The sequence below is a fragment of the Leptonychotes weddellii genome, chromosome X (genome assembly GCF_054177405.1).
Source record: "Leptonychotes weddellii isolate Sample4059 chromosome X, ASM5417740v2, whole genome shotgun sequence".
In the NCBI taxonomy this organism is placed as follows: domain Eukaryota; kingdom Metazoa; phylum Chordata; class Mammalia; order Carnivora; family Phocidae; genus Leptonychotes; species Leptonychotes weddellii.
The window spans coordinates 84587147-84613549 of record NC_138385.1 but is presented as its reverse complement, the minus strand read 5'-3'; the positions used below and the strand labels follow the sequence as shown (position 1 = coordinate 84613549).

Here is a 26403-nt window from a genome sequence, read left to right as displayed (position 1 = left end):
GACAGCTGCCGCTGCCGACTCAGAGAGGGTGCAGAATACCTCTTGAAGCTCCTTTTCATCGGGCGAGTGTTCATCTTTTGCTTGTTATAGAGCAGCCTGTTTGCCGTGCAGGCTACTGATACGGAAGGATCGAGACACAGGGGTTCCGCAGTAGCCAAGATCAGTTGGCTCTCAAGCAGCAGTTTGTCCTCCTGGGTCCATTCCTGGCCGTCGCTGCTTATGGACTGCACGTCGCAGGCTAACGTCTGCATGGTCGGGCGCAGGAGAATATGCCTGCTCTGGTAGCCGGGAGGTTCCCCGCCACCGCACTGCCTGTAGTCCCGCACCTGTGCTATGACACACCCACAGTGGAAAACGTTAACCTGAGATTTTTCCAGGAGGTCCAGCAGACCAGGGGGTAACTCCTCAGCATCCAGGTATTCCAGCAATTCCCCTTCTTCGTAAGGCAGCCGAATGGTCTCCGAACACGCCCCATGTTTCCCCTCGAGCATCAGCGAATATCCCCCCTCTCCCGGGTATAGGTTGACCACCAAACAGGGCAACGACTCTCTCCTGACGAGCTTCTCTAGCAAGTTCACGTTGCTTCTTAGCTCCTCCGGAGCCTCAGGCTCTTTCCCACATTCTTCCACATAAATGTCATAAAGTTTTTCATAGAGAGATGCTTCCCCACTCGACGAGCGTTTCCTTGTAGGAGGCCTCTGCTGGGCACTTGCGATGACATAGTCCGCACGGTCCAAAGCTCGTTCTACAGCCTGTTGCATCGTGGGACAAAAGGGGCCCCAAAAGAAGACAAAATGCAACTGCCTAGTGGAGCGGGGTAAAAACCCTGCCCCTTCACGTCAGTGTAGAGTCTTGGAAGCGCCGCAACTCCAGAGTGGAGCCACCAGCTTAACTTCAAAAATGATACCAAGAAACCCACCAGCAAGAAAGCAATACACAAAATCTTGCAAGTCTCTGAAAATACCTGTATCTGTATAGGCTGCAGCCACTCCGCCGGGCCTTGCCTCACCTCACCTTCGGTTGTCGCCCCTCGTTAGACCGGAAGTCAGTGAGGAGGGGTCAAACTACACAGCCTTCTGTGCGCTTGCGTGCTGCCTCGGGCTGCACCTTCCGCTTCCTTGGCGGTGTCGTTTTCAGTAGTCTGTACTTCCTGTTGTGGTGCCTGCGCTCCCTGTTGTGGTGCCTGCACTTCCTATTGCCAAGTAGGGCCAGGCGTCTGTGTTCAGTCAATGCAGTTTAATAGGATAATAACAAAAAACATTTCTAGAAAGTGATTCCGTGTCATCCTTTCCCCCACTTTGTTCTCATAAAGCAAAGAGCAAAGAAAAATTACAAATATAATATGTCCTATGTGCTCTCCTTTTCCCCCATAGAAAATGTATGTTCAACTAACAGCTACTTTTGAGAATTAATTATGAGGGAAGTAATATGCTAGAATTGAGACAGTAGTATCAGTGACAAGTGACTTGCCATGTAGGAGTTAACAGTTTCCTTGGTGAGGCAAACAAATAATCAGATAAATAGAATACACCACAATTTATAAACTTGTGGGCAGAGTGATAAAGGAAAAGAAGTGTTAAACATGGAGAAGTGAAAAAAACTACTCCCAAAGGAGGTGATGGTTGAGCTTTCTTAAAGGATGAATAGAAAGTTATCAAACAAAAGGATTCAAGTCCTGGCAATTCTGAAGTTAGAAGAGAAATCTAGACTGGAGCTATGGATGAGGATGTTATCTATTTGAAATTATTTTCCAGAGAGTTCCCACCATGAGTCATGCAAAGCTACTCAAAATTTATCCAATGCTTCAGGAACTTTACAAAGCGGGCATTTTTACCCTCTTTATTTTCAAATGAAGAAACTGACATTCAACCAACTAAAGTAATAGGCTCAAGGGTATAAAATGATAAGCAGTTGAGGCAGGGAACAAATCCAAATCTCTGACTGCAAAGCCTGACCTCTTTCCCCTTTTTTATGAAACTAACCCTAAAAACAGAGGAGCATCTGGAAACATTGACAGGGAATTTGGTGGTAGGTGCCCAGCTGGACATCATCTTACATGCAAATTCTGTGGTTTTTTTTTTTCACAAATGTAAAACATTAAATTACTTATTTTGAAGCAAAATTGACAGTTCATGAAGATGCCCCATTAGAACCAGTCATGGAAAAATAAATACACAAGAATGGTGAAGAAGTTGTTTTGGAGATGGGTCAGGGGGTGAAGGAAACAGGTGATGGGGATTAAAGAGTACACTTATGATGAACCCTGAGTAATGTATAGAATTGTACACTGGGAAATGATATAACACTTTATGTTAATTATACTGGAATTAAAATAAAATACTTAATAAAAAATAAGTAATGGCAAGAGATTTGCCTTACCAGGTATTATATCATACTAAACAGTGTGTTGGTGTATAAATTTCAGGAGAAGTAAGTTGAAGAGTTGGATATCTAAGAAATAATTCCCAAAATATACAGGAGTTTGACATACAGTAAGTGTGGCATCACATGTCAGTGGAGAAAAGATAAAGTTTTCACTCAGTATTGTTTGTAAAAAAGGAAACTAAAAAAAAAAAAAAACCTTTTCTGTCTTAACATTTCTGTAAAAATAAATGAATCAATGATTAAACTGTAAAACTACTAGAAGAAAATATTGAAAAATTTTAAAATATATATAATTACAGAGTAGAAAAAGTCTTTCTAAAAGTCCCCAAATCCAGAGGGTATAAAATGATTGATATAATTATTAGAGAGAAATAAAAAACTCTCTTCATGTCAATCAAAATAAAATTAAATGGTAAATGACAAACTGACAGAAGATATTTGCAATAGAATTCAAAATAAACCAATATCCTTAATATAAGAAAATCCTATAGTTCTGCCATACCATTTTATATTTTGTGCTCATTTTTGTTGTTTCCACTAGTTGTCTTTATACTGATACCTTTATGTAATAATCTCAGTCTTCTTAGATTTTTCTGTGATGTCAGCTTACAATATTTTAATTCTCATCTGTATGTTAATGAATAAGGTTACTCTATGTTCCTTTCTCTCTTCTCTTTGCATTTTTAGTTATTTCTACTTCATCAGAGCAAATAATATTTACATGTTATTCTTACAACTGTAATACTTAATACTGCCTTTATTTTAGTACTAGATCATCAATTAGGTATGCTCACTACCAAAATTTCTCTAAACCCTTCTCCATCCTTATGTTGTAAAATTTTCATCCTCTATTTTTAGGAATAATTTATGTGTACAGTATTTCCTGAGATTCTTTTTCTAATGTTTAAAACTTTGCTGGTAATAAAATCTTGGCTCATACCTTGTCCTTTCCTTTAGATTCTTGAAAACGTTGCTCTACTATTGTGCTTTGTGTTTTCTTTTTTATAAGTGACATGGCCTTTTTCTCTGGAAGTTCAGAGGATATTATTTTCCATTTTATTTTATTTTATTTATTTTATTTTTGGTGTAGTTAACATAGTGTTATATTAGTTTCAGATATACAATATAGTGATTCAGCAATTCCATACATCACCCGGTACTCATCATGACAAGGGCCTTCCTTAATCCCCATCACCTTTTTAACCCATCACCCCACTCCTCTCCCCTCTGACAAGCATCAAATTGTCCTCTATTATTAAGAATCTGTTTCTTGGCTTATCTCTCTCTCTTTTTTTCCCCTTGCTCATTTGTTTTGTTTCGTGAATTCTCCATATAAGTGAAACCATATGGTATTTGTCTTTCTCTGACTTATTTCACTTAGCATTATACTCTCTAGCTCCTTCCATGTCATTATAAATGACAAAATTTCATTCTTTTTTATGGCTGAATAATATTCCATTATCTCCCATCTTCTTTAAACATTCATCATTTGGTGGACACCCGGGCTACTTCCATAGCTTGACTATGGTAAATAATGCTGCTAAAAACATAGGGGTGCATGTATCCTTTTGAATTAGTGGTTTTGTATTTTTTTGGGTAAAAACCCTGTAGTGCAATTGCTGGATCTTAAGGTAGTTCTATTTTTAACTTTTTGGGGAAACCTCTACTGTTTTTCACAGTGGCTGCACCCGTTTGCATTCCCACCAGCAGTACAAGAGGGTTCCTTTTTCTCCACATCCTCGCCAACACCTGTTGTTTCTTGTGTTTTTGATTCTAGCCATTCTGAGAGGTGTGAGGTGATATCTCACTGTAGTTTTGATTTGCATTTCCCTGATGATAAGTGATGTTGAACATCTTTTCATGTGTCTGTTGGCCATCTGGATATCTTTTTTGGAGAAATGTATGTTCATTTCTTCTGTCCATTTTTAAATTAGATTATTTGTTTTTTGGGGTATCAATTTATGTAAGTTCTTTATGTATTTTGGATACTAACCCTTTACCAAATATGTCATTTGCAAATATCTTCTCTCATTCAGTGGGTTGCCTTTTAGTTGTGTTGATTGTTTCAGTCACTGTGCAGAAGCTTGTTATTTGAATGTAGTCCCAGTAGTTTATTTTTGCTTTTGTTTCCTTTGCCACAGGAGACGTACTAGAAAGAAGTTGCTATAGCCAATGTCAAAACAGTTACTGCTTGTGTTCTCTTCTAGGATTTTGATGGTTTCAGGTCTCACATTTAGGTCTTTAATCCATTTTGGATTTATTTTTGTGTATGGTGTAAGAAAGTGGTCCAGTTTCATTCTTTTGCATGTTGCTCTCCAGTTTGTCCAACACCATTTGTTGAAGAGACCATCTTTTTCCTATTGGACATTCTTTCCTGCTTTGTTAAAGATTAATTGACCATATAGTTTTGGGTTCATTTCTGAGTTTTCTGTGTTTTCTAATCTGTTCTATTAGTCTTTGTGTTTGTTTTTGTGTCAATACCATACTGTTTTGATTACTACAGCTTTGTAATATAACTTGAAGTCTGGAATTGTGATACCTCCAGCTTTACTTTTCTTTTTCAAAATTGCTTTGACAATTTGGGGTCTTTTGTTACTTTATCAAAACCATTATACTTTAAAAATATTTCTTGGAATTGACCATCCGTTCTCTTTTTTCCTAGCATGTGATGAGTTCTTTTAATACGTAAATCCAGAGCTTTTATTTCAGCAATGTTTTCTTTAGTAGAATCTTAAAACATTTCTTCTATTCCTTTGATTTGCTATTTTTCCTTCAGGTATTTCAGTTAAAAGTATGTTGGATAATCTTTTTGTGTCTTTTCTGTCATGTTCTCTCTAAACTTTTTGTATTACTTTTTGTTTCTTTTCTGTTCTATCCTTTATAAGCCTATGTTAAATGTGGTTATACCTATTCTCTCTTGGGAATCTATTACTTTTATATTGCTGCCATCACAAATTATCACAAACTTACAGGACAAAACCAACACTCATTTTTGTTTTCTCATAGTTCTGTTGGTTAAAACACAGGGCAGGCTCAGCTTAGGGTCTCACAAGTCAGAAGTCAAGGTTGCCTGGCCAGGCTCTTAACTGGAGGATCTGGGGAAAAATCCACTTCAAGTAGTTGGTTAAATTTAGATTTTTGTGATCATAGGACTAAGGTTTCAATTTTATTCCTGATTGTCAGCCAGGGACCACTCTTTGCTCCTAAAAGTTGCTCATATTGTTTCTTTGTCAAATGTCTTCATCTTTACTCTAGTGATAGTTTATTGAATCCTTTTCATGCTTCAGGTGTCTCAGACTTCCTCTTCTACTACCAGATGGAAAAAGCTCTATGCTTTTAAGGGCCCATCTGGAGAATATGGGATCATCTTCCCTATTTTAAGTTATGGTGCCATGTAACATATCATAATTAAAGGAGTGATGTCATTATATTCAAATGTGCTGAGAATTAGAGTGGGTCATCTTTCACTGGCCATTTTAAAAATTGTGCCTATCACAAGCACCTTATAATTTAGTCCTCATTCATTTCCTGTCTCTCCTGAATTTGATTAGCTCCTGTTTCACATCTTCCTGTGATTTGTCCTTTTCTATTTGGAGTTGTTGTTGTTTTTTTTTTTTAATTTTATGATTCATAGTTTTCTTCCAGTTGTGCAATCACTTGTTTACATATAAAATTCCTGTTGGGGTTTCAAGGTAAAATTTTCCCCTGCTTTGTGTGAGTGTGGATGTGCATGTGTGCACATGTGTTTTACAACTGTTAGTTGCTGAACTGATTCTCATTTTTTTGGCTTTTACCCCTGAACCAGCAATAGAAGACACTTTAAGGTGGGTAGGGTAGGGAGATCCCATGGCTTACTTGATTTCATATTTCAAGACCACCTTCTTTTGCTGTCATTCTGACATGTGGGTCTTATTATTTTTATTGTTCTTGTTGGTGGTGGTAGTTTTTAACAAATGGTACATTTTTTCACAAGTCTGGCTTCTTCTGATTCTTTGACCCAATCTTGGTTCACTAGAGCCCTTTATTTTTAGTCAGCCCCCCCCTCCACACCATTAAGTCTTCAAAGGAAACATTTCCTCTCAAAGTTATCTCACTCTCTTCCCAAGAAGGGTTGACCACCTCTGGTCCTGTGCTCTTTCTATGCCCCTTTCTTTTGATACCTCAGTAACTGATGGTCTAATCTACCTGGTCTCAAATTGTTTCTCAGAATTTGGCCTCAAAAGCTGTCTACAAATTAATAAAAATAAGATCATTGACCTTGGAGGAAAAAAAAAAAACGGGTCAAAATGACAGTTCACAGAAGAAGGAATACAAATACCACTTAAGTATACAAAAAGACATTCAACCTCACAAATAATAGAATTACAAGTTAAGACTAAAATAAAAGTCCTATTTTAACTATTACATTGCCAAAGATGAAAATACTTTACAGCTTATCTTGTTAGCTAATGGTGTGGGGAAACAGACAACTCTTAAACGTTGTTGAGGGTGTTAATTGGACCAATTCCTGTGGATTACAAAGAATCTGGTAATAGGATTTGCCCCCAGATTTGGCTTCAGGGTGGCTGGGGCTCATAGGTAGGAATTTTCCACTATTAGCATATACTCATTAAAAATGTACTTACCTTTCAGTTTTTTTTAAAGTGCAACATTTCTGCTGTTACTTCATGCTGTAGATGAATAACAACTGTTATCCATCAGTGGAGGCAGCAGTACTTCATTCTGAGTATCATTTTGCAACATAAGAGCACTCAAGAGGAAATGAATAGCAAGGACAAAAATCTAGGGGAATTCTGGCATTTAACTGAATGGGACTGAATGAATAGAGGCACAAAAGGAAAACCAGGAAAAGGCCTTCTAATAAAATCTCAAGATGACTGGACGTAAATAGTATTCAGTGTCATATTGTGCTCAAACCAGATAATGATTGAAAACCAAGAGATTATTGGTAACACTAGTAACAACATTTTCTGAGATATAATGGAGAGAAAACTCAAACCATCGTAGAGAAAGGAATGAGCCTGTGTTGAGAAAATGAGACTAGTTTACAACACCACTCAAAGATTTGTATTAGTGAAGGGGAAGAGGTAAGTTACAGGTAGACATAGAGTACATAAATGTGCACACAAAAACTGCCTTTCTGTAAAATCTCTCAATAATGCACTAAATGGATCAGGTAAATATAACATGCATAATGATGTAATCAATAATGTTATTTTGGAATTTCAGGAAAGAATGTAAGCCTTCATGTAGACTTTTATTTGACAAATGAGAAACTACCATACCCAAAGCCACAATTCAAATTAATGACTTATTCATGTTATGTGCTTTATACACTGTAGACATAATAAATGGTAAATAAAGACATCAGTAACTACAAAGTCAAATTAGACAGCAGTACTTTGTACAATTTGGATTCCAAATAAATCCATATTAGTAAAGAAAACCAGGAGCCAGAAGCAACGTAATAGCTTTTTCAAATTAGCCACCACGGTAGTCAATTACAGTTGTATTTAATAGACTAGTGAACAGAAGGGTTTTGAGAGTGGGAATGATTACAGTGCTGTTGCATAAATTGTAGCTTCAAGAAAGCACTCAAGTAAAAGATGTCCAGTTAATCATTATGATATTGTTCATGTGTGTGTGAAGAATAATTTGGGAAGGCCCTGCATCCTGATAAGACTGAATATAATGGGATTGAACTCTTCCATTCTATAAGAGTTTTCTTTGGCTATTATCATAATGGACTTTTAACGAAGAAGCAGATATTATAACTAGAATTCATATATACAATAAAGCCATTTTCATTTCTTTGTAACAGTTGTTTCATATGAGAAGAACATGAGAAATAACCTTATAGTATTGACAGCAAAGTAGATTTGACAGCTGACTGTTGGAAAGTCTCCTGTGTAATTTATCCCACCTATCCTCTGGCTAGGGATAAGTGTTTTTCATATGACCCATACTTCTGAAAATACTGAATTTCAAAATGTCTGTTCAATGCACATAGCTGTTGACATCTGCAAATATTTAACCATCTAGTTCTAGAGTCCCATTGGTGATTCTTCCATCAGAAACCAAGAATAGAGCAAAGCTAATAATGGGCAAGCCCTCATTCATGCTGTTTTATTTATTTATTTTTCTCCCTGCTGCTGCATCTAGGGATGCCTTCCACTTTATGCCTCATGGCAACTGCAGCTCTTTCTGGCAATAATATGAGGCAAGTTTAACTGAATTTTAAATGTATGGGACTTCACTCCCAGAAAGGGTGTTCTATTTATATTGAACTTTTTTATAAAAATGAAAAGTTGGATCTGGAGAACAGAAATGGAGGAGGACTATATTCACAGTAGGATGAGATTAAATATAAAGGGCTGTGTGATTTTTCTCTTTATGAGGTGCTGCTGGAAAGATTAAGCTTTTAAAAAGTGGTGACCTTGATATAAATTCCATATTTAGCCAGTGGTGAAATATTATGAATAACGAGTATGTGAAACAGCATTCGGCATGAGAAGATTCAAGGGTTGTAGTCAGATTGACAATCATCTAAGGGGTTAAGCCGTGACTGCACATCATAGTAACAGCAGTGATCCATGTTAAGTAGTTGTTTGTCCATTACAAAGTCTGTTTACATTAGGATGCTATTTGCTTCTCACACTCCTTATAGTTTTATGATCAGGTAACTGAAGTTCAAGGAAGACTAATTACTTGGCCATAATCACACAGCCCGTTAGTGAGTTCTGCCCATGCAACTGCCCAGCTGTGCCTCCTCCTCATCCTCCCCTTTGTATTCTTTATCATATTTGGGTAAAAATTAGATCCACTTGTGGGGTTTTTTTTGACACTTTTAATCATATCTCTAACATTACTCTGTGGCATTATATTCTGGCAGTCAAAGTGTAAAGGAGTTTATTCCTACATTCTTTGTGGACAAAATTTTTGATGTAATTGTCACATTATAAGCATGTTTATATTTATAAAGAAACTCAAATTATTAGACTTTTTTTTCCCTAAAAGTGGCCTCTTTTTACCAAGGAAAGTTGTCAGATTGCTGGCATTTAAAATCATTTGCTCTTTTAGTGAATTGTAGGTTATTCAGATTAATGGCTCTTCTTTCTAGTCAGAAAAATCTAAAAATTACTTCTCATTGGAATTGATACTAAAATTACGTAAAATGGATTGAAAAGAAACCACCTGTGAAATATGCATGTCCTATAGAATAAAAAAGTCTCTCCCCAAAAATGTCTAATTCTGACTTCATTATTTTATTTTATTTTATTTTATTATGTTATGTCACCATACAGTACATCATTAGTTTTTGATGTTAGTGTTCCACGGTTCATTGTTTGTGTATAACACCCAGTGCTCCATTCAATACGTGCCCTCCTTAATACCCATCACTGGGCTAACCCATCCCCCCACCCCCTCCTCTCTAAAACCCTCAGTTTGTTTCTCAGAGTCCATAGTCTCTCATGGTTCGTCTCCCCTTCCAATTTCCCCCCCTTCATTTTTCCCTTCCTTCTCCTGATGTTCTCCATGCTATTCCTTATGTTCTACAAATAAGTGAAACCATATGATAATTGACTTTCTCTGCTTGATTTATTTCACTTAGCATAATCTCCTCCAGTCCCATCCATGTTGACTTCATTTTTTTAAGATTTATTTGTTTATCTGAGAGGGAGAAAGAGAGCACATGGGAGTGAGGGGGGAGGGACAGAGGGAGAGAATCGTTAAGCAGACTGCCCACTGAGCGTGGAACCCAACTTGGGACTCAGTCTCACAGCCCTGAGATCATGACCTGAGCTGAAACGAAGAGTCAGATGCTTAACCAACTGAGCCACCCAGGACCCCTGTAATTCTTCCTTTAAATTAAACTAACTCACTATTTAATTCTGTTCTTTTTTTTTTTTTTTTGGTTTTATAATATCAATAAAAGACTTTCATCATAGATAGGAAAATTCAGAAGTGCCTTAATTTATTAAATGTGCCATGTTTATACAGTGTTATTTATACTATTTGCAAATATATAACTATATAATTTTTGTACTTCTTTATTTTACCTCATGGGAGACTTTGAAGAATTTATGTATAATGTAGATAAAACACTCAGCTATTTGTTTCCTAAACTACTGTATTGACGAGGATCTAGTCAGTTAAAGCAAATTCATTCCAAGTATTTCAGTGGGGGAAATTTAATACGCAAAATAGGTTATAAATATGGTAGAAGAGCTGAAATGGCATAACATGAGGCATTCCGGGGGTCACCAACAGCAGGAAGCTACAGCCAGCCCTCTGTCTGGAGGGGGAAAAGAGAGGAAGGAAGTGGAATAACCAACTCCAGAACCTGAAATGACAGATCCTCTCTCGGAAAAATTTAGCCTTGACATCAGCCAGTAGGAGACCCTGATAAAAGGCAGACATATTTATGGGATAAAGTGGTGAACAAGGGAGATAAATCTCCCATTCTCATGGCACTTCCACTGTATGGAAGACAAAATATATACCTATATACAGAATAAAAATTAAGAAAATATCAATTAGTGATCATTGATAGGATAAATATAAAGCTGAGTGGTAAAGAATTGTGAACTTTTATTGTTCTCATAGATCTTTTGTATTGATTTTTTAAACATTATATTAAAATATTATCTTAATTATTGGGTTTTTGATACCCCCTCATTCACCTCATGCTAGTTTTGTTGGGGTGAGCCTGTAATGTCTGAAAGAAATTCAGGCTATTTTCTTGAGCAGTTAGATGAATCGTGTGGCAATCAATGACATATGGGAGGCTAAGGAGAGTAGTTTTGAGGGTAAAAGTAAAGATTTATTTGTGGGGCATCTTAGGTCTCAAGTGACTTTTTAGATTTCAAATAGGTATGTTAAATAGGCAACTGGATACGTAAATTTGGAGTTCAGAGAGAGGTCAGAGCTGGAGTTACAAACACAGGAGATAAAACACAGAGATGATATTTAAAACAAGCGGGTTAAATATGATTACACAGAGGGAGATTAGATGAGAGAATGCATAAAAGCTTTTTTAAAAATAATGCCTTTGCTGAGATATAATTCACATGCCATATAATTCCTGCATTTAAAGTGTATAATTCATTGTTTTTTATTGTGGTAAAATATACACAACATAAAATTTACCATTTTAACCATTTCTGATCGTATGCTTTGGTGGCATTAAGTACATTCACAGTGTGGTACAACCATCCCCACTATCCATTTTCAGAAATTTTTTGTCATTCCAAACCAATTCTGTACCCATTAAACAGCAACTCCCCATTCCTCTCTTTCCCCCAGCTCAGGTAACTTCTCTTCTACTTTTGTCTCTTTGAATTTGCCAATTCTAGGTATGTAAATGGAGTTATACAATGTTTGTCCTTTTGTGTCTGACTTACTTCACTTAGCATAATGTTTTCAGGGTTCATCCATGTTGCATCAGGTATCAAAATGTCATTCTTTTTAAAGGCCAAATAATATTCTGTTGTATTTTATACAACATTTTGTTTATCCATTCATATTTTGATAGAGTTTTGAGTTGTTTCTATGTTTTGGCATTGTAAGTAATGCTACTATGAACATTGATACACATGTATCTCTTTAAGTCCTTGCTTTCAATACTTTTAGGTATATACCTAGGAGTGGAACTGCTAGATCATATGGTAACTCTGTGTTTAACTTTTTGAGGAACTGCCAAGCTGGTTTTCCATTGCAGCTGTACCACATTATATTCCTACTAGTGATGCACTAGGGTTCCATTTCTTCCACATCTTTGCCAAAACTTGTTGTTTTCCATTTTTTTATAATAGCCATTCTAGTGTCTGTGAAGTGGTATTGTTTAAAGCTTTTTGTACAATATTCCTCCCTCCACCATTTCATTTCAGTAAAATATAAGCTCCATAAAAGCAAGTACTTTGCTTGCTCACTGCTTTATCCCCAGCTGGGCCAGACGCTTAGTCTTTGCTCAACAAATATGTATTGACTGAATTAATGAATTTTAAATGCTCGATAAGCAATAATTGACTCATTTAATAAAATGATGTTATACGTTCATGCCTAGGTTAGGTTGTATGTTCCCTGCTGGGCTTAATGGTTTTATTTTGTTTTTATCAAATGGCATGACTTTGCTCTGGGAAGGTTTAGAGGAGATATATTGAATTTACATAGAAAGAAAGTATCTCAAACCATTACAGGAGAAAAGTCAGTGAAAGAGTTCAAAAGTGAAATTAGAGTGTTGTGGAAAAAGCAAGCAAGAGCTCACATGTTACCTTCACATTTGAGCACCAAGCTGGTGGTATGAACATGTTGAGTCAAGGGTGGTAGCCACAGTCTCCTTTTCAGGGAGCATTTCTGGCTTCCATTTACTTTTCCTCCAAAAGTCTCTTGGATGAGGAAGAGTTTTTGTGTATACAAGCGTGTTGTTTTTTCCCCTTTGTGTCTGCAGAAATTAGGCTAGTTTCTATATATGCTAAGTTCAGAGAGGTCACTCTTTACATGAAACTCTGATCATGAATTTTGGTAAGCATTGTATGTGTGAAATGACCCCAGTCTCTAGAGTCTGGAAATATGCACCTTATCAATTTTATGGAATAGATTCGTTTTTTTGTCTTATACATGTAATTAGAAATATGATATAACTGTCCTTAATAATTAAGATAATTTACCATCTTCACAGTTAATTTTATTTATTGTATTTTTCTTCTGAAGTTAAGGAAAGCAAAGCTATTATCAAGAAATATTGACCTGCAAAGTAAAACTGAATAAAGCATATGCCATTATGACATCTAGAAAATATTTAAAGAAACATTAGCAGAAAAAAAGAAACTCCGGTGGTTAAGAGGTCTGTTTCCTGACATTGTCCATATTTGGTTTCTATACCGCAGGGGGAAAAGCATATTTTCTTATGTTTATATGTTATTAATCTAACTCTGAAAAAGGTATTTGTGAATGGGTAAAATTTCAACAAACTCTGGTAGTTCTCTGACTTCTTTAAAGGTTAGTATAGATTTTGTTTTACTCTGTTACAACTTTCCATGGAATTTTCATTGTAAAATGAGGAGGTAGGGTGTATGATTAGCTCAACATCTGGGTCCTCAGTCACGTCTTCTCTACAGCAGCCTGGGAGCAAGATTTAATAGCCTAAGCACTATTATGCTCACTGTAGAAAAAAGCTGCCTGGGTGATGCTTGGAGAGGAAAAAAAGTGATTTACAACTGACCCAAATGTGGCTCACATATTTATTGTCCCTTTTTCTTATCTTTCAAATCAAGAAGGTCAACTACAGTTAGAAGGAAGTCTGTTGCATACATGGTGAGAGAATGAGATAATCAGGTGATTGCAGATAGCCAATGCCAGGAAATCTTTATAGCTCTATTTTATTTTTTGCTGGACCTGGAAGACACATTTTCTTGCCACATCCACTATCAAGAAGTGTGTGCTGTTTCAAAGAAGCATAAAACAAAAGGGGACAAAAACTCATTTGGTGGGGGTGTAGATGAGAGTTGTTTAAAGGGATTGAGCAAAGGAGAAATGTAATCAGAACTATATAGACCTTAACGAGTAGTTAATTTTTTCATTCATTTCACAAATATTTATTGAGAGTGCCTGCTCTATGCCTGGCACTGTACTAGGCACTTAACTTAAAAAAATAACTAGGCCTTGTAAGTCTTTAACCACAATAGTCAGTGAACACATTTGCCTACTGCCTTAGTCTCCCTGTGCCAGCAGAAACTGGTATTCAGAAGGGTGGAAAGAGCTTAAGAGATTAAAAAAAGAAGTGCTTGATTTGTCAAAAAATTAAACATAGAATAACCACATGACCCAACATTTCCACCCCTAGGTATATTCCCAAAAGTATTGAAAGAAGGAACTCAAACAAATATTTGTACACGAACCTTCATAGCAGCATTGTTTTCAATAGCCAGAATGTGGAAACAAACTCAAATGTCCATCTGCTCATGTACAAATGAACTATATTGGTATATCTATACACTGGCCTATTAGCCACAAAAAGGAATGAAGTACAGATGCATACTACAATGTGCGTAAGCCTTGAACACATTATGCTAAGTGAAAGAAGCCAGACACACACACACACACACACACAAAGAAATCCACACACTATATGATTTCTTTTATATGAAATAGTCCTAATAAGCAAATCCGTGAAGAGAGAAAGCAGACTGATGGTTGCTAGGGGCTGTGGGAATGGGGAAATAGGGAGCACTTGCTAATAGTTATGGGTTTCTTTTTGGGATGATGAAAATGTCATAGAACGAGATAGAGGTTGCACAGCATTATGAATGTACTGAATGACAATTGTGCATGTTCAAATGGTTAATGGTTAAGTTTATGTTGTATGCAGTTTACCTGTTTAAAAAAAACAGGCCTCCAGGAATCCAAATAGCAGATAGCTAACTCCCTTATTTTATATACTGTGAGAAGAATACATATTAACAGAGGAGGCAGCAAAAATAAGTGGAAATAAATGATTACAAATTGAGATTGTTTCGAGGAAAATAAAGGGGCAAGATGGATAGGCTTTCCTGAAGAAATTATTTATAATTTATGTGACCTTGAACCCACGTCCTGGGACTCAGTTTTCTTCAGGGACATGTTTTTATTTTTGTTTGTCTCCTTCTTTCCTCCTCCCTTAAGAGGTCAAGAAGGAGACCGTGTGGTCTAGTTGTGAAGTTCAAAAGTCCTCATGCCCAAGAATAACTCAGAGAAATACTGGACTAGATTTCCATACATCGACGCCTTCTCAACTGCAATGTTTCAGGAATCTTAGGCAAGAAAAACAGATAGGGCAAAATTATATTAATGACTCGCCACCAAAGAAGACAGAGATCATTATTTTGAATATATAGTTAGCAGAAGACTGTAGATGAAGTTCAGTTTACCAGTTATATTTTTGGAAAACAGAATTTCAAATAAGAAGGCAATAAACTGGCATTTTTAGTCTTATCACTTGCTCAATGGTCTCCCTGTAATCTTTTTACAAGGGCTGATTTCAAGCACAGTTAAATCAATAGGTCCTCCAGAGCTCTTCTCAAAAGAAAACCTAATCCAAACAAATTCACATTTAGTGCCAGTAGCTCTAAGCATGATATGTGTAAGAAAGATAAGATATAACAGAGGGGCCACATGCTTAGCTTCAGACATTACCATAAACACGGAGAGAAAAAAATAAAAATAGAGAAAATTGGAAGGCTTTAAGATTAAGAAATAAACTATCAAAGCATATTTAAGGCTTAACAAACTGTAAGATGTTCCCTCCATAATCTAACCCTTACATTTTTGATTCCTAACACTTTATTTTCACCACTAATGATTAGACACTATGGGCAAATTTGTGGTCAAGGAACCACCTTCCCGACAGTTGAGTTCTGCTCAGGTCTGCACTAACAGAACCTTCAGATCTGCTGTCTTTCCATGCCCAAATATTTGTGACAATTCCAAAAATACTGTGTGCTTTTATTTTTACAGAACATTTCTGTGCAAAGGAGTGTGACTTAAAAAATGACCAGTGAATGTTAGAGTAGACCATATAAGACAGAGAAGTAGAGAAAAACTTAATCCTTTAAAAACATTGATCAAATTCCTTGTCTTTCTCAGCACTTCATAATGTGGGAAAAGATTTCCAACTACAATGGCAATGTTATTATTTTCCCTAGGGACCTGAGGATTAACAGACAGGTCAAGGGTCTAGGGATGCTGTTTAAGGATCTATTTAACAATCATGCTACTGGTAATTCTGTTCGAGTAGGAGAGAGATGTTCAGCACTACGCAGTAGCATGCATAGCAGGTATGATTACAGGGTAACTGTAACCGTGCTACCCTTCGGTGTGGCATCATGGGGTTTTTATCATACTGTATCAGCTAATCAGGTAATACCCAAACTTTCCCTTCTCACACCTCATTTTCTTTCTTACCTCCTGTCTGGACCACCCACATTTCTGCACTTCAATCTGTAGTTGTGCAATGTGGTCATCCTGTAAAAGAGGAAGTTTGAAATATGTGATAGCTCCCATGCATGCCAATTCAGAACCCTTGTCCCCGTCAAGGTAGCAAACTGCTAAGAGACGTGTGGAGCACTTCAGTGCCCTGTACTAACTTCTACAGTCTGTACTTACAGAAGCTATTTTCATTTTATATTTGTCACATATTTGCCTCTTGATTATGTTCAAATATATTTGTTAGTTCTCAATCTTTATACTGGTTTAAGGGGAGATAGTTGTTTTCCTCCCTTTTAAGACAGGACTCTAAGGCAGTCGTTTCACAAGCCTCCTTGTTTACAAGTATGTAAGTTTGTAAAAAGTACATAGTAGAAAGAGCTGGGGAAAAAAACCCATAATGTTTTTTTAAGATCTGTCACTTGCTCCCTTTTGTTCCTTATTAAATTTGGGGACGTTTAAGGACCTAAATTTTCAGAGAAATCCAAGTTAGATCACATTCTCCCTTTCTCCAGAAGACATCTCTTTGGGGGTGTAAAATCACATAAAACCAGGGTTTAAGAGTAACTTTCTTTTGTTTTAAACAGTCTTAAATATATATGTATATATAGCTTTTGTGTGCTGACCCAGCACTAATGATCTCCAGTAGCATATAGAATTAGAAGTTAGGAGATGTGAGTTCTAATTCCATTTTTGCCACTAAATTGATAGAAGAACTTGGATAAGTCATTGACTTCTTTAGGCATTGGGTTGCTTTGCTGTAACCTCAGCAGGTGAGACAAAGGAAATCTGCAGGACTTTGGTCTGTACAATACATTCTGTGTCCTTGGTGTGTACTGCAGGTCACCTCTGCCAGAGAATACTAGGTCTTTTTAGAAATTAATTAATTGTTGTATTTTTTATGTATTATTGAAGTGTGGTTGAACTAGGTCTTTTTTTAATCCACAATAATATCATTTCTTCCCTGGAGAGGACAGTTCAGTGTTGACTCTCAGCTAAGAAAACTGTTTCCACCACATACATGTATATCCTGTCTTTCTAGCCATTTTATTAACATGGAAACCAGCAGTCACGATTTAACTTGTTGCCTAGATTGCAGCCCACCTGTTCTCAACAATAGAAGCTGAGTAAATACACGCTGAGATTTCCACTGTCCGTCCTGTAGGAGCATTCGCCTTACCCCATTTACCCCATTGCTTGGTATTTCCCTGATGGTGCAGAGCCACAGTACCATAGCAGTCGTGCTGCCGATTTGATAATGGCGGATGGTGCTCTTTACTTTGAGAGTGTGTAATTCCCCTCAGGGGGATCACATGTTTATTAATGTGTCACAAGTTACTTGCTTCCTGTTAGCTCTTCTCAGTAAATAGGACTATAGTGTTCATTGGATGCTGCTTTATTTTTAGCTTTTTAAATCACCTCCTGATGAACGGAAACAGTAAACAAGTATTAAAACATTGAAAGTAATTTGGAAATAGTGTTATCCTGGGAAGTCTGGAATTCCAGACATTACCAGACAGTTGTAAATCAGCAGCCACCTCATAGAGCTGAGGAATAAAAGTCAAGAAAGTAAGAATACCAAGGTGTGCTCCTCTGGATCCCCTTTCTGGAAAATAGGGGTCAATCGTATTTATAGAAGAGGAGAAGGGGGCGGCTGGGGTGAGGAGTCTGTATTTTTCATCAAGGTTACTCACTCTTCTCGAGCCCACTCAGATATCCCAGATGAAAAACAGAAGGATTTATCTGGATGTTTATGCTTGACACTAAACACCAAAGAAGTGAAGGCATCATCATGGTCATGTTGTCTATCTCATCCACCTTCTGAACATACCTGGGTGGCTGGACTGGAAAATGGAAATTTAAAGAAAAGAGGGAGAGGGGATGTAGTACTGATGATAAGATCTAACACTTCCTGAGTGCTCCCCCAGAAGACTGGCCCTGCCCTAAGCTCTTCCCATGTTTTAACATGCTTGACTCCCAAACCAACCTCTGAGGTCTTTATTATGATTTTCTCCTTATATGCATGACGAAATGGAAACCTAAGAACTCAAGTAACTTTCCCTAATTTTCCAAAGTAATCAGTGATTGAGCTGGAATTTGAACCTCTTATGGTTGGGTTTTGGAGATCTTGCTCTTAACCCTGTCTGTATAAAACATGTCTGGCATTTGGTAAAAGAAGGTATACGAAAACAAACAACAGCAATCAATAGTTTGAGGAGAAAGAAAACCTAACACTCATGAGTTTAAAAGATTAATATGGAGTGTTCAAATTTAGAATTCACTGATTGAATTCTTAGAAAAGTCTGTTCTTTAAGAATTCTAATGTGTACAAATATCAGGATTATTCTAAAACGTGCATATTTTCTTACTACACATTGGAATGTGTCCTAGGATAGTTAATTGCTTTAACTTAGGTAATTATTTTTTCTGAAAATATTATCTTAAAATGAGCCTGTGAAGAGCATGCTCTAGTCTGTGCTGGAGTAAAATTAATAAATAATGCATGAGCAATATTTCTGGCAAACCCAAAGAGGCTATTTTTTCTACTTGGGTGTGAAGCCCAAGCTAAAATTTAGCACACTTTCTTTTCTCTCAAAGCTGTTTCTTTTTCCGTATTTTCCATGCTGAGAGATTGACTCTACTTTTCATATACTCATCTGAGAGAATCTTTTCATCATCTTGGATACCTCTCTTTCCTTAGCTCCTTCCTGTCATAGTGATTCTGTATCTTAAATATAATTTGAACATGATTCCTCCTTTTGTCTCAATGGTCATTGCCTTTGGAGCTGCCATTTTTCTCCTGAATGAATGATGTTGCTTTCTTATTGTCTCACTGCACTTAGTCCTCTGTTCTCTCCAATCCATTTTAATCACTGTGATCTGAAAAATCTCTCCAAAATCCAAATGTCTTCACTTCCCAGCCTAAAGTCCACATTCTGCTGTGGCTTACATGCTGCTCCTTCAGGCTTCTGAACAGCTGTCCAGCCTCAGTTCCTGCTGTTCCTTTTTAACTAATCCAGCCACACCAAATTATTTGCATTTCCTCCAACCACATCAAGTTGTTGCATGTCTTCAAGCCTTTGTGCATACTGTTCCCTGAAATAGCCTTTGTTAAAATTGCCATATTCGGGCGCCTGGGTGGCTCAGTCGTTAAGCATCTGCCTTCAAAGCTCAGGTCATGATCCCAGCGTCCTGGGATCAAGCCCCACATCGGACTCCCTGCTCCGCAGGGAATCTGCTTCTCCCTCCCCCACTCCCCCTGCTTGTGTTCCCTCTCTTGCTGTCTCTCTCTCTCTGTCAAATAAATAAATAAAAAATCTTTAAAAAAAAATAAATAAAAAATAAAATTGCCATATTCTTACTCATTCCTTAAGACAACCAGGTATCACAAATTTTGAAGGCTTGTTTCTTTGACGCTACTGTGGTAGCGCACAGTAGCTCTTTGTAGTGCTTATCGCATTGAAATTCAGCTATTGTGCATCACTTCTGGATTGTGAGGAGCTGAGAGCAGAGAATATGTTTTATCATTCTAACAAAATCTCTGAACGCATTCTTTCAGGACCTTTTTCCTGATTGACTTTGTTTAAAGGTGAAGGGTTTTACCTCTGAAGTATTTTATTTTATTTTATTTATTTTATTTTATTTATTTTATTTTATTTTATTTATTTGATTTTTAAAGGGGGGGAGAGAGAGACAGGAGGGGGAAGGGCAGAGGGAGAGAAAGATAGAGAGAATCTTAAGCAAGTTCCACGCCCAGTGTGGAGCCCAACGAGGGGCTCGATCTCACGACCCTGAGATCAGGACCTGAGCTGAAATCAAGAGTCAGAAACTCAACCAACTGAGCCACCTGAGCGCCCCCCACCTATAAAGTATTTTAGATCCGCTTGTAGCCTATTATATGAAGGTAGAGACATCACATTAAATAAGTCTACATAATAGTTTTGTGGCAATTTTCTTTGTTACCCAATATAAAGCTGAACAAATAACTATAAAGGAAAACTCTACTTTTCTCCCCTATTCTTAGTACTTCTGATACCAGGTATGTGGGGTTTTTTCCCCACACCAAGCAGTTTTGCAACACCAGCTGGATATGCTACAGTTCAAATCTATTCTGACACTATCTACTTAAAGATAACATCACACCCCACAGATTAAGGACACAATCCCACAAGCAGTTGCAAGTCCAGATTGTCACCTGTGCTTCTGACAGACTGACTATAAATCAGAGGTTCTCACAACCCCCTCCTTGGATTCAGTCATTTGCTAGAATGGCTCACAAAACTCAGGAAAACAGTTTACTTACTATTGTTGGATATTTCAAAGGATAGAAATAATCGGTCAGATGGAAGAGATGTGTGGGGCAAAGGGTAGAGGAAGAGGCCCAGAACTTCCTTGCCATCTCTAGGCATGCCACCCTCCCAGCACCTCCATGTGTTCATCAACCCAAACTCATCAAATCTTTTCTTTCTAGGGTTTTTAATAGAGCCTAACCTGAAATTCCTGCCCCCTAGTCTGAAGGTCAGTGGGTAGAGTTAAAAATTCCAACCTTCTGCACACTTGGTCTTTCTGGTAACCATCCCCATTCCGAGGCTTTCTAGGGGCTTCACCCCAAGGCATCTCTTTAGCATAAACTCAAGGGTAATTAAAAGTGGCTCCTTTTGAATAACAAAAGACACTCCTATCACTCAGGGAGTTCTAAGAGTTTCAGGAAATCTGTGCCAGGAACCAAGACCAATTATATTTTTTATTATACCATAACCAACCTAACTATTTTCTGGCAATTCTCGTCATGTCATATAGGCATTTTTTTTTTTTTAAAAAAAGCAAGAATTTAAATCAAGGAGCTGCTTAAATGTCAAGCGTCTTGGCTGAATAAGGAGGAGGGCTTGGGGGCTGTGATCTCTGTACACCAGTGTGGAGTGAGAAGAGCCAACATTACTGAGCACCAGTAACAGGCCAAACAGATTTTAATTCAGTATCACATTTAATATGCAGACACATGTTGTCCTACTCCCCACCTAAGGTTCCAAGGGATTAAATGAGTTGCCTAAAGTTACAGAAATAGTAAGCAGTAAAACTCAAATCCAGGACTTTGATGGCCAAGTATACAATTGAGGCATTGGGCACTTACCAAGTAAGACATTCTGTACAAAACCTTGAATTTGATCTTTTATACTTCTCTTTATTCTCACTGCCTACGTCACCATGCCTGACCCATAGCAGTGTTCATTGAATGTCCAGAGACATAAATAGCAAACAGAAATAGTGCAGTTTACAAGAAAACTTCCTTTGGTCCAACTCTTCCAAAGAGATTTCTGAACATGATTTCTATTCTCATGTATTTCAAGTTATAAACCTGATTTAGGAACCAACCAGTTGTAAAATGAAACACTGATTTAATGAACTGATTCTGTAGAATCTATCAGGGTGGGGTTGTCCTTACATAATACATCAGAATATTTCTCTCGTCTGACAACCTGGACTCCAGGTCTCAACCCAAATGAGTTTCAGTCTGTAAAGATAGTGAGCTTGCCATATTTTTATCCAAGACTGTTTTCTTCCCATATTCATCGATAAACTCTCCACTTATCAAGACAACCAGTACTGTAAGAATTGAGCAGCCTTATCTTCTCCTTCCATTATGCTTAATAGATCATTTACTTTTTCTACTTCTCTGTTGAGTTTGCCAAGTTTAGCATAAACCCTAGGTTGACTTCCTGCCTGACGTAAATCTTCCTATATTTTTTCTGCTTTTCTAGATACAGAAATCCCTATTGAGTATATTTTCAAACCACACTTGTATATAATATGAAATTTTTTCCAGCAAATAGAAAATATACAAATGGTTTCACAGAACTAAGCATCGTTTAGCTGAGTGACAAGAGAGAGCCCTGTGGACTAAGCCGTGATACCATAACATTAATTAATCAGTGGAGTTTTTTGCTTTACTCCCTCCCTCTCCTCCTCGTCTCTCTCTCTCTCTTTGTCTTTCTCTCCCTCTGTGTCTCTGTGTCTGTCCGTTGTAGTGAAGTAAACATACTGCCTGGCGGCATTCACTTTTTGTTCACACCAGACCACCTATTTATTCTGCTTCATTACAGAAATTCCACTTACTGTATGAAAGTATCCATCTCGCTGACAGTGGGTGAAAATGACACTGGACTCTGCTACAATTCCAAAATGAAATACTTTGACAAAGCTGAACTTAGCAAAAGCAAGGAAATTTCATGCCGTGACATTGAAGATTTTTTACTACCAACCAGAGAACCTGAAATCCTATGGTATAAGGTATGTACTGTGAATGATTTTGTTCCTTATAAATAGACTAATGTGTATCTTATTCTTGGACAATTTGGATAAAAAAGTTACATGGGTATGATGAACTTCAGCTCTGCCCTCCTAAAATACTACAGCAGGTTGTGCTGGTTAGTATAAGTTTTCAAACCAATAGCTTTGATAAATGCTAGTCAGTATTTGTATCGGTGATCCATTGCAATAAGCTGTTGTATTTATGTTCATAGCTAGTTTATACAGTTTGTTCAAGTGCATTATAATCTGTGTTGATAATTCCAGGAACTAAAATACATTAAGTATTCATTTCAGAGCTCTTCATATAAACACTCCTAATGTTTCCAAACAAGGAAAGGATTGATTTACTTCTATGAAAAAAATGTTACAATAGCTTTATTGAAATGTTCTGTTTAATGGAAATATCTTTGTGTATATTCCAAACCTTTTTATATAAAAGCATATATATTTTTAAAAACCTGCTGAAAATTCATAATATTATAAAAATAGTGCTAGATAAACTTTTTTCAAAAATCAAAAGAAACTTTAGACTTAAGGAGAATAATCCAGCCCTTGTCCTTCCTATCACATAATTGACTTTCTCCAAAATTTAAGATGAGAATGTACCCTTCAGCTTATTTATACCATCAAAGAAACTTTTGTTATTGAGTGTAATCAAGAAAATACAATATAGGTGATATGAATATTTTTCTGGAGTATTATATCCATGATTTAAAGAGTACTAGTATAAAATTTGCTTTGTTCAACTCCCTGGAAATAGGAATGTAGGAAGCATGACCTCTTAGTAACTAGATCCACCAATACCAGTATGTCATGACTTCAAAACTTATGAGAAATTAAACAAGAAACAAATCTTTAAATATTTTCCTACTTTTCCATTGAATTTCTATCTTAGACACTGCCAAACAGCCCTCAAATATTAGCCTCACTGAGCTCTGTTTCTGCACAGATGAGGTTTATTTTTTCCCCTTTTTTACTTGTGTGAGTATTTCTCACCCCGATTCTCAGTGGTTTGCCTGCTTTCCACAAGCAGCTTCTTAGCAAGCCCTGATTATTGCCTCAAAGGGAGAGGGATTAGGGGAGTTTGACCCAAAGTTCTCTAAGAACAGATGTTTTCTAGTAGTAATGTGTATTTATTTGTATTTAATGTGTATTTATAAGTAATATACTCACTTCTTCTACACATGCACACATGCACACACAATATTTAAAATGGGTAGCCTCACATTGCTCCTTTAGTCATATTTCCATCATCACCCCAATCAGTGTGACCTTTAGCTATAAAGACTTTCACTAGTAGGAGGGAGGAGCAAGATGGCAGAGGAGTAGGAGACCTAAATTTCGTCTGGTCCCAGGAATTCAGCTGGATAGGGATCAAACCATTCTGAACACCTACGAACTCAACAGGGGATCAAAGAAAAGAATAGCAACAACTCTCTGAACAGAAAAGCGACCACTTTCTGGAAGGTAGGTCGTGCGGAGAAGTGAATCCAAGGCGATATTCGGGAGGATAGACAGTGGGGGAGGGGCCTCCGTTGGCCGCTTCTGGCAAGTGATAGAGCAGCGGAGCACAAAATCGGAACTTCTAGAAGTCTGCTCCGCTGAGGGACGTTGCTCCAGTGGCTAAGCAGGGGGTGGAACAGTGTGGTATTTATGTTCATAGCTAGTTTATACAGTTGATCTCAGTTATACAGTGTGATCTCAGGACCCGCGGGGTCACAGAAAGACCGGGGGTGCCTGAGTGCGGCAGATCTCCCAGGGATCAGAGCAGGGAAGCCGGCTGCAGAGACAGAGCCGAGGCACAGGCTCTTAGCTCGGGGTTGCCATAAACCGTGATCTGCGACACAGTCGGGCCACTGCTTCTCCAGCAGGGACCCAACAAGCAGCAGATCTGGGGAAACTCCTCTTCCTCCCCCGGGAGGAGCAGCACGGGAGAGCTCACCACAGGAATCTGCTGGGTTTGGAGACTCCACACGGGGTCGTGTGCCAGAGATAGAAACGCTCGGTCACAGGCCGGGTGAGCACGGAGTGTGGCCAGAGACCAGGGAGACGGGAGTGATTGAATGCCTTTCTCTGGGGGCTCACTGAGGAGGGGGGCCCCGAGTTCTCGACTCCTCTGGGGTGGAGATTGGGAGGCCGCCAGTTTCACTCTCCTCCTCCAAAGCTGTACGGAAAGCTTGCAGGGAACGAAAGCTCCTGAGAGCAAACCCGAGTAGATTACTTCGCCCAGACTGGCAAGGGCGGGGCAATTCCGCCTCCGGCAAAGACATTTGGGAACCATGGCAACAGGCCCCTCCCCCAGAAGATCAGCAAGAACAGCCAGCCAAGACCAAGTTTACCAATTAATGAGAACAGCAGAACACCAGCGCTAGGGGAATACTGCACATAGAATTCATGGCTTTTTCCCCCTGATTATTTAGTCTTTCAAAGTTAATTTTTTTAATTTTCTTTTTTTTCTTTTTGAATTTTTCTTTTTCCCTTTTTCAACCAACATCTTATCAATCCCTTTTTTTTAAAAGATTTTATTTATTTATTTGGCAGAGAAAAACACAGAGAGGGAACACAAGCAGGGGGAGTAGAAGAGGGAGAAGCAGGCTTCCCGCTGAGCAGGGAGCCCAATGCGGGGCTCAATCCCAGGACCCTGGGATCAGGACCCGAGCCAAAGGCAGACGCTTAAGGACTGAGCCATCCAGTTGCCCCTATCAATCCCTTTTTAAAAATCTTCTTTATTTTTCATTTTTAGAGTCATATTCTATCCCTTCAGAGTAGTTAACCTTATTTTTGGTATATATATAAGTTGTTCTCTCTTTAAAATTTTGGGATACAGTTTCTTCTAACAGACCAAAATATACCCTAAATCTCTAGTGTATGGCTTTGTTCTAGTATCCTTCCTGATCACATTCTCTCCCTTTTTGTTTTATTTCTCTTCTTTCTTTTTTCAACCAACTTCTAATCTTAATTATAAAATCTTTTATAATTATCATCTTTAAAGTCATATTCCATCCCTTCATCCATCCCTTCATCATATTTACCCTTATTTTTATGCATATATAAGCTTTTCTTTCTTTAAAATTTTGGGAGGCAGTTTCTTCAAACAGACCAAAATACACCCAAAATCTAATGTGTGGCACTGATCTATTATTCAGCCTGATCATATTTCATCATATTCTTTTTTCTTAACTTTTTCTTTTCCTTTTTTTTTTTTCTTTCTTCTTTCTTTCCATTTCTTTTCCCCTGGTTTCGGGTCTCTTCTCATTTGTTTAGCGTATATTTTTCTGGGGTTGTTCTTACCCTGTTACCATTTTGTTCTCTCATTCATCTGTTCTCCTCTGGACAAAATGACAATACGGAAAAAAATCACCTCAAGAAAAGAAAAAGAGGCCGTACCGACTGCCAGGGACCTAATCAATATGGATATTAGTAAGATGTCAGAATTAAAGTTCAGAATGACGATTATAAAGATGCTAGCCGGACTTGAAAAAAGCATGGAAGATATTAGAGAAACCCTTTCTGGAGAAATAAAAGAACTAAAATCTAACTTAGTCAAAATCAAAAAGGCTATTAATGAGGTACAATCAAAAATGGAGGCTCTAGGGGCGCCTGGGTGGCTCAGTTGGTTAAGCGACTGCCTTCGGCTCAGGTCATGGTCCTGGAGTCCCGGGATCGAGTCCCGCATCAGGCTCTCTGCTCGGCAGGGAGTCTGCTTCTCCCTCTGACCCTCCTCCCTCTCATGCTCTCTGTCTCTCA

The 26403-nt window shown here is 37.8% G+C and overlaps 1 protein-coding gene across 1 annotated transcript in view; it reads left to right on the top strand.

The window, feature by feature from the left end:
- Positions 1-26403, top strand: part of LOC145717739 (interleukin-1 receptor accessory protein-like 1) — a 952714-nt gene that overhangs the window by 690137 nt on the left and 236174 nt on the right. Inside the window, exon 4 of the mRNA XM_081807968.1 lies at positions 22449-22635. Within this exon, the coding sequence (XP_081664094.1) occupies positions 22449-22635 (187 nt within the window). The remainder of the gene's footprint in view (positions 1-22448; positions 22636-26403) is intronic.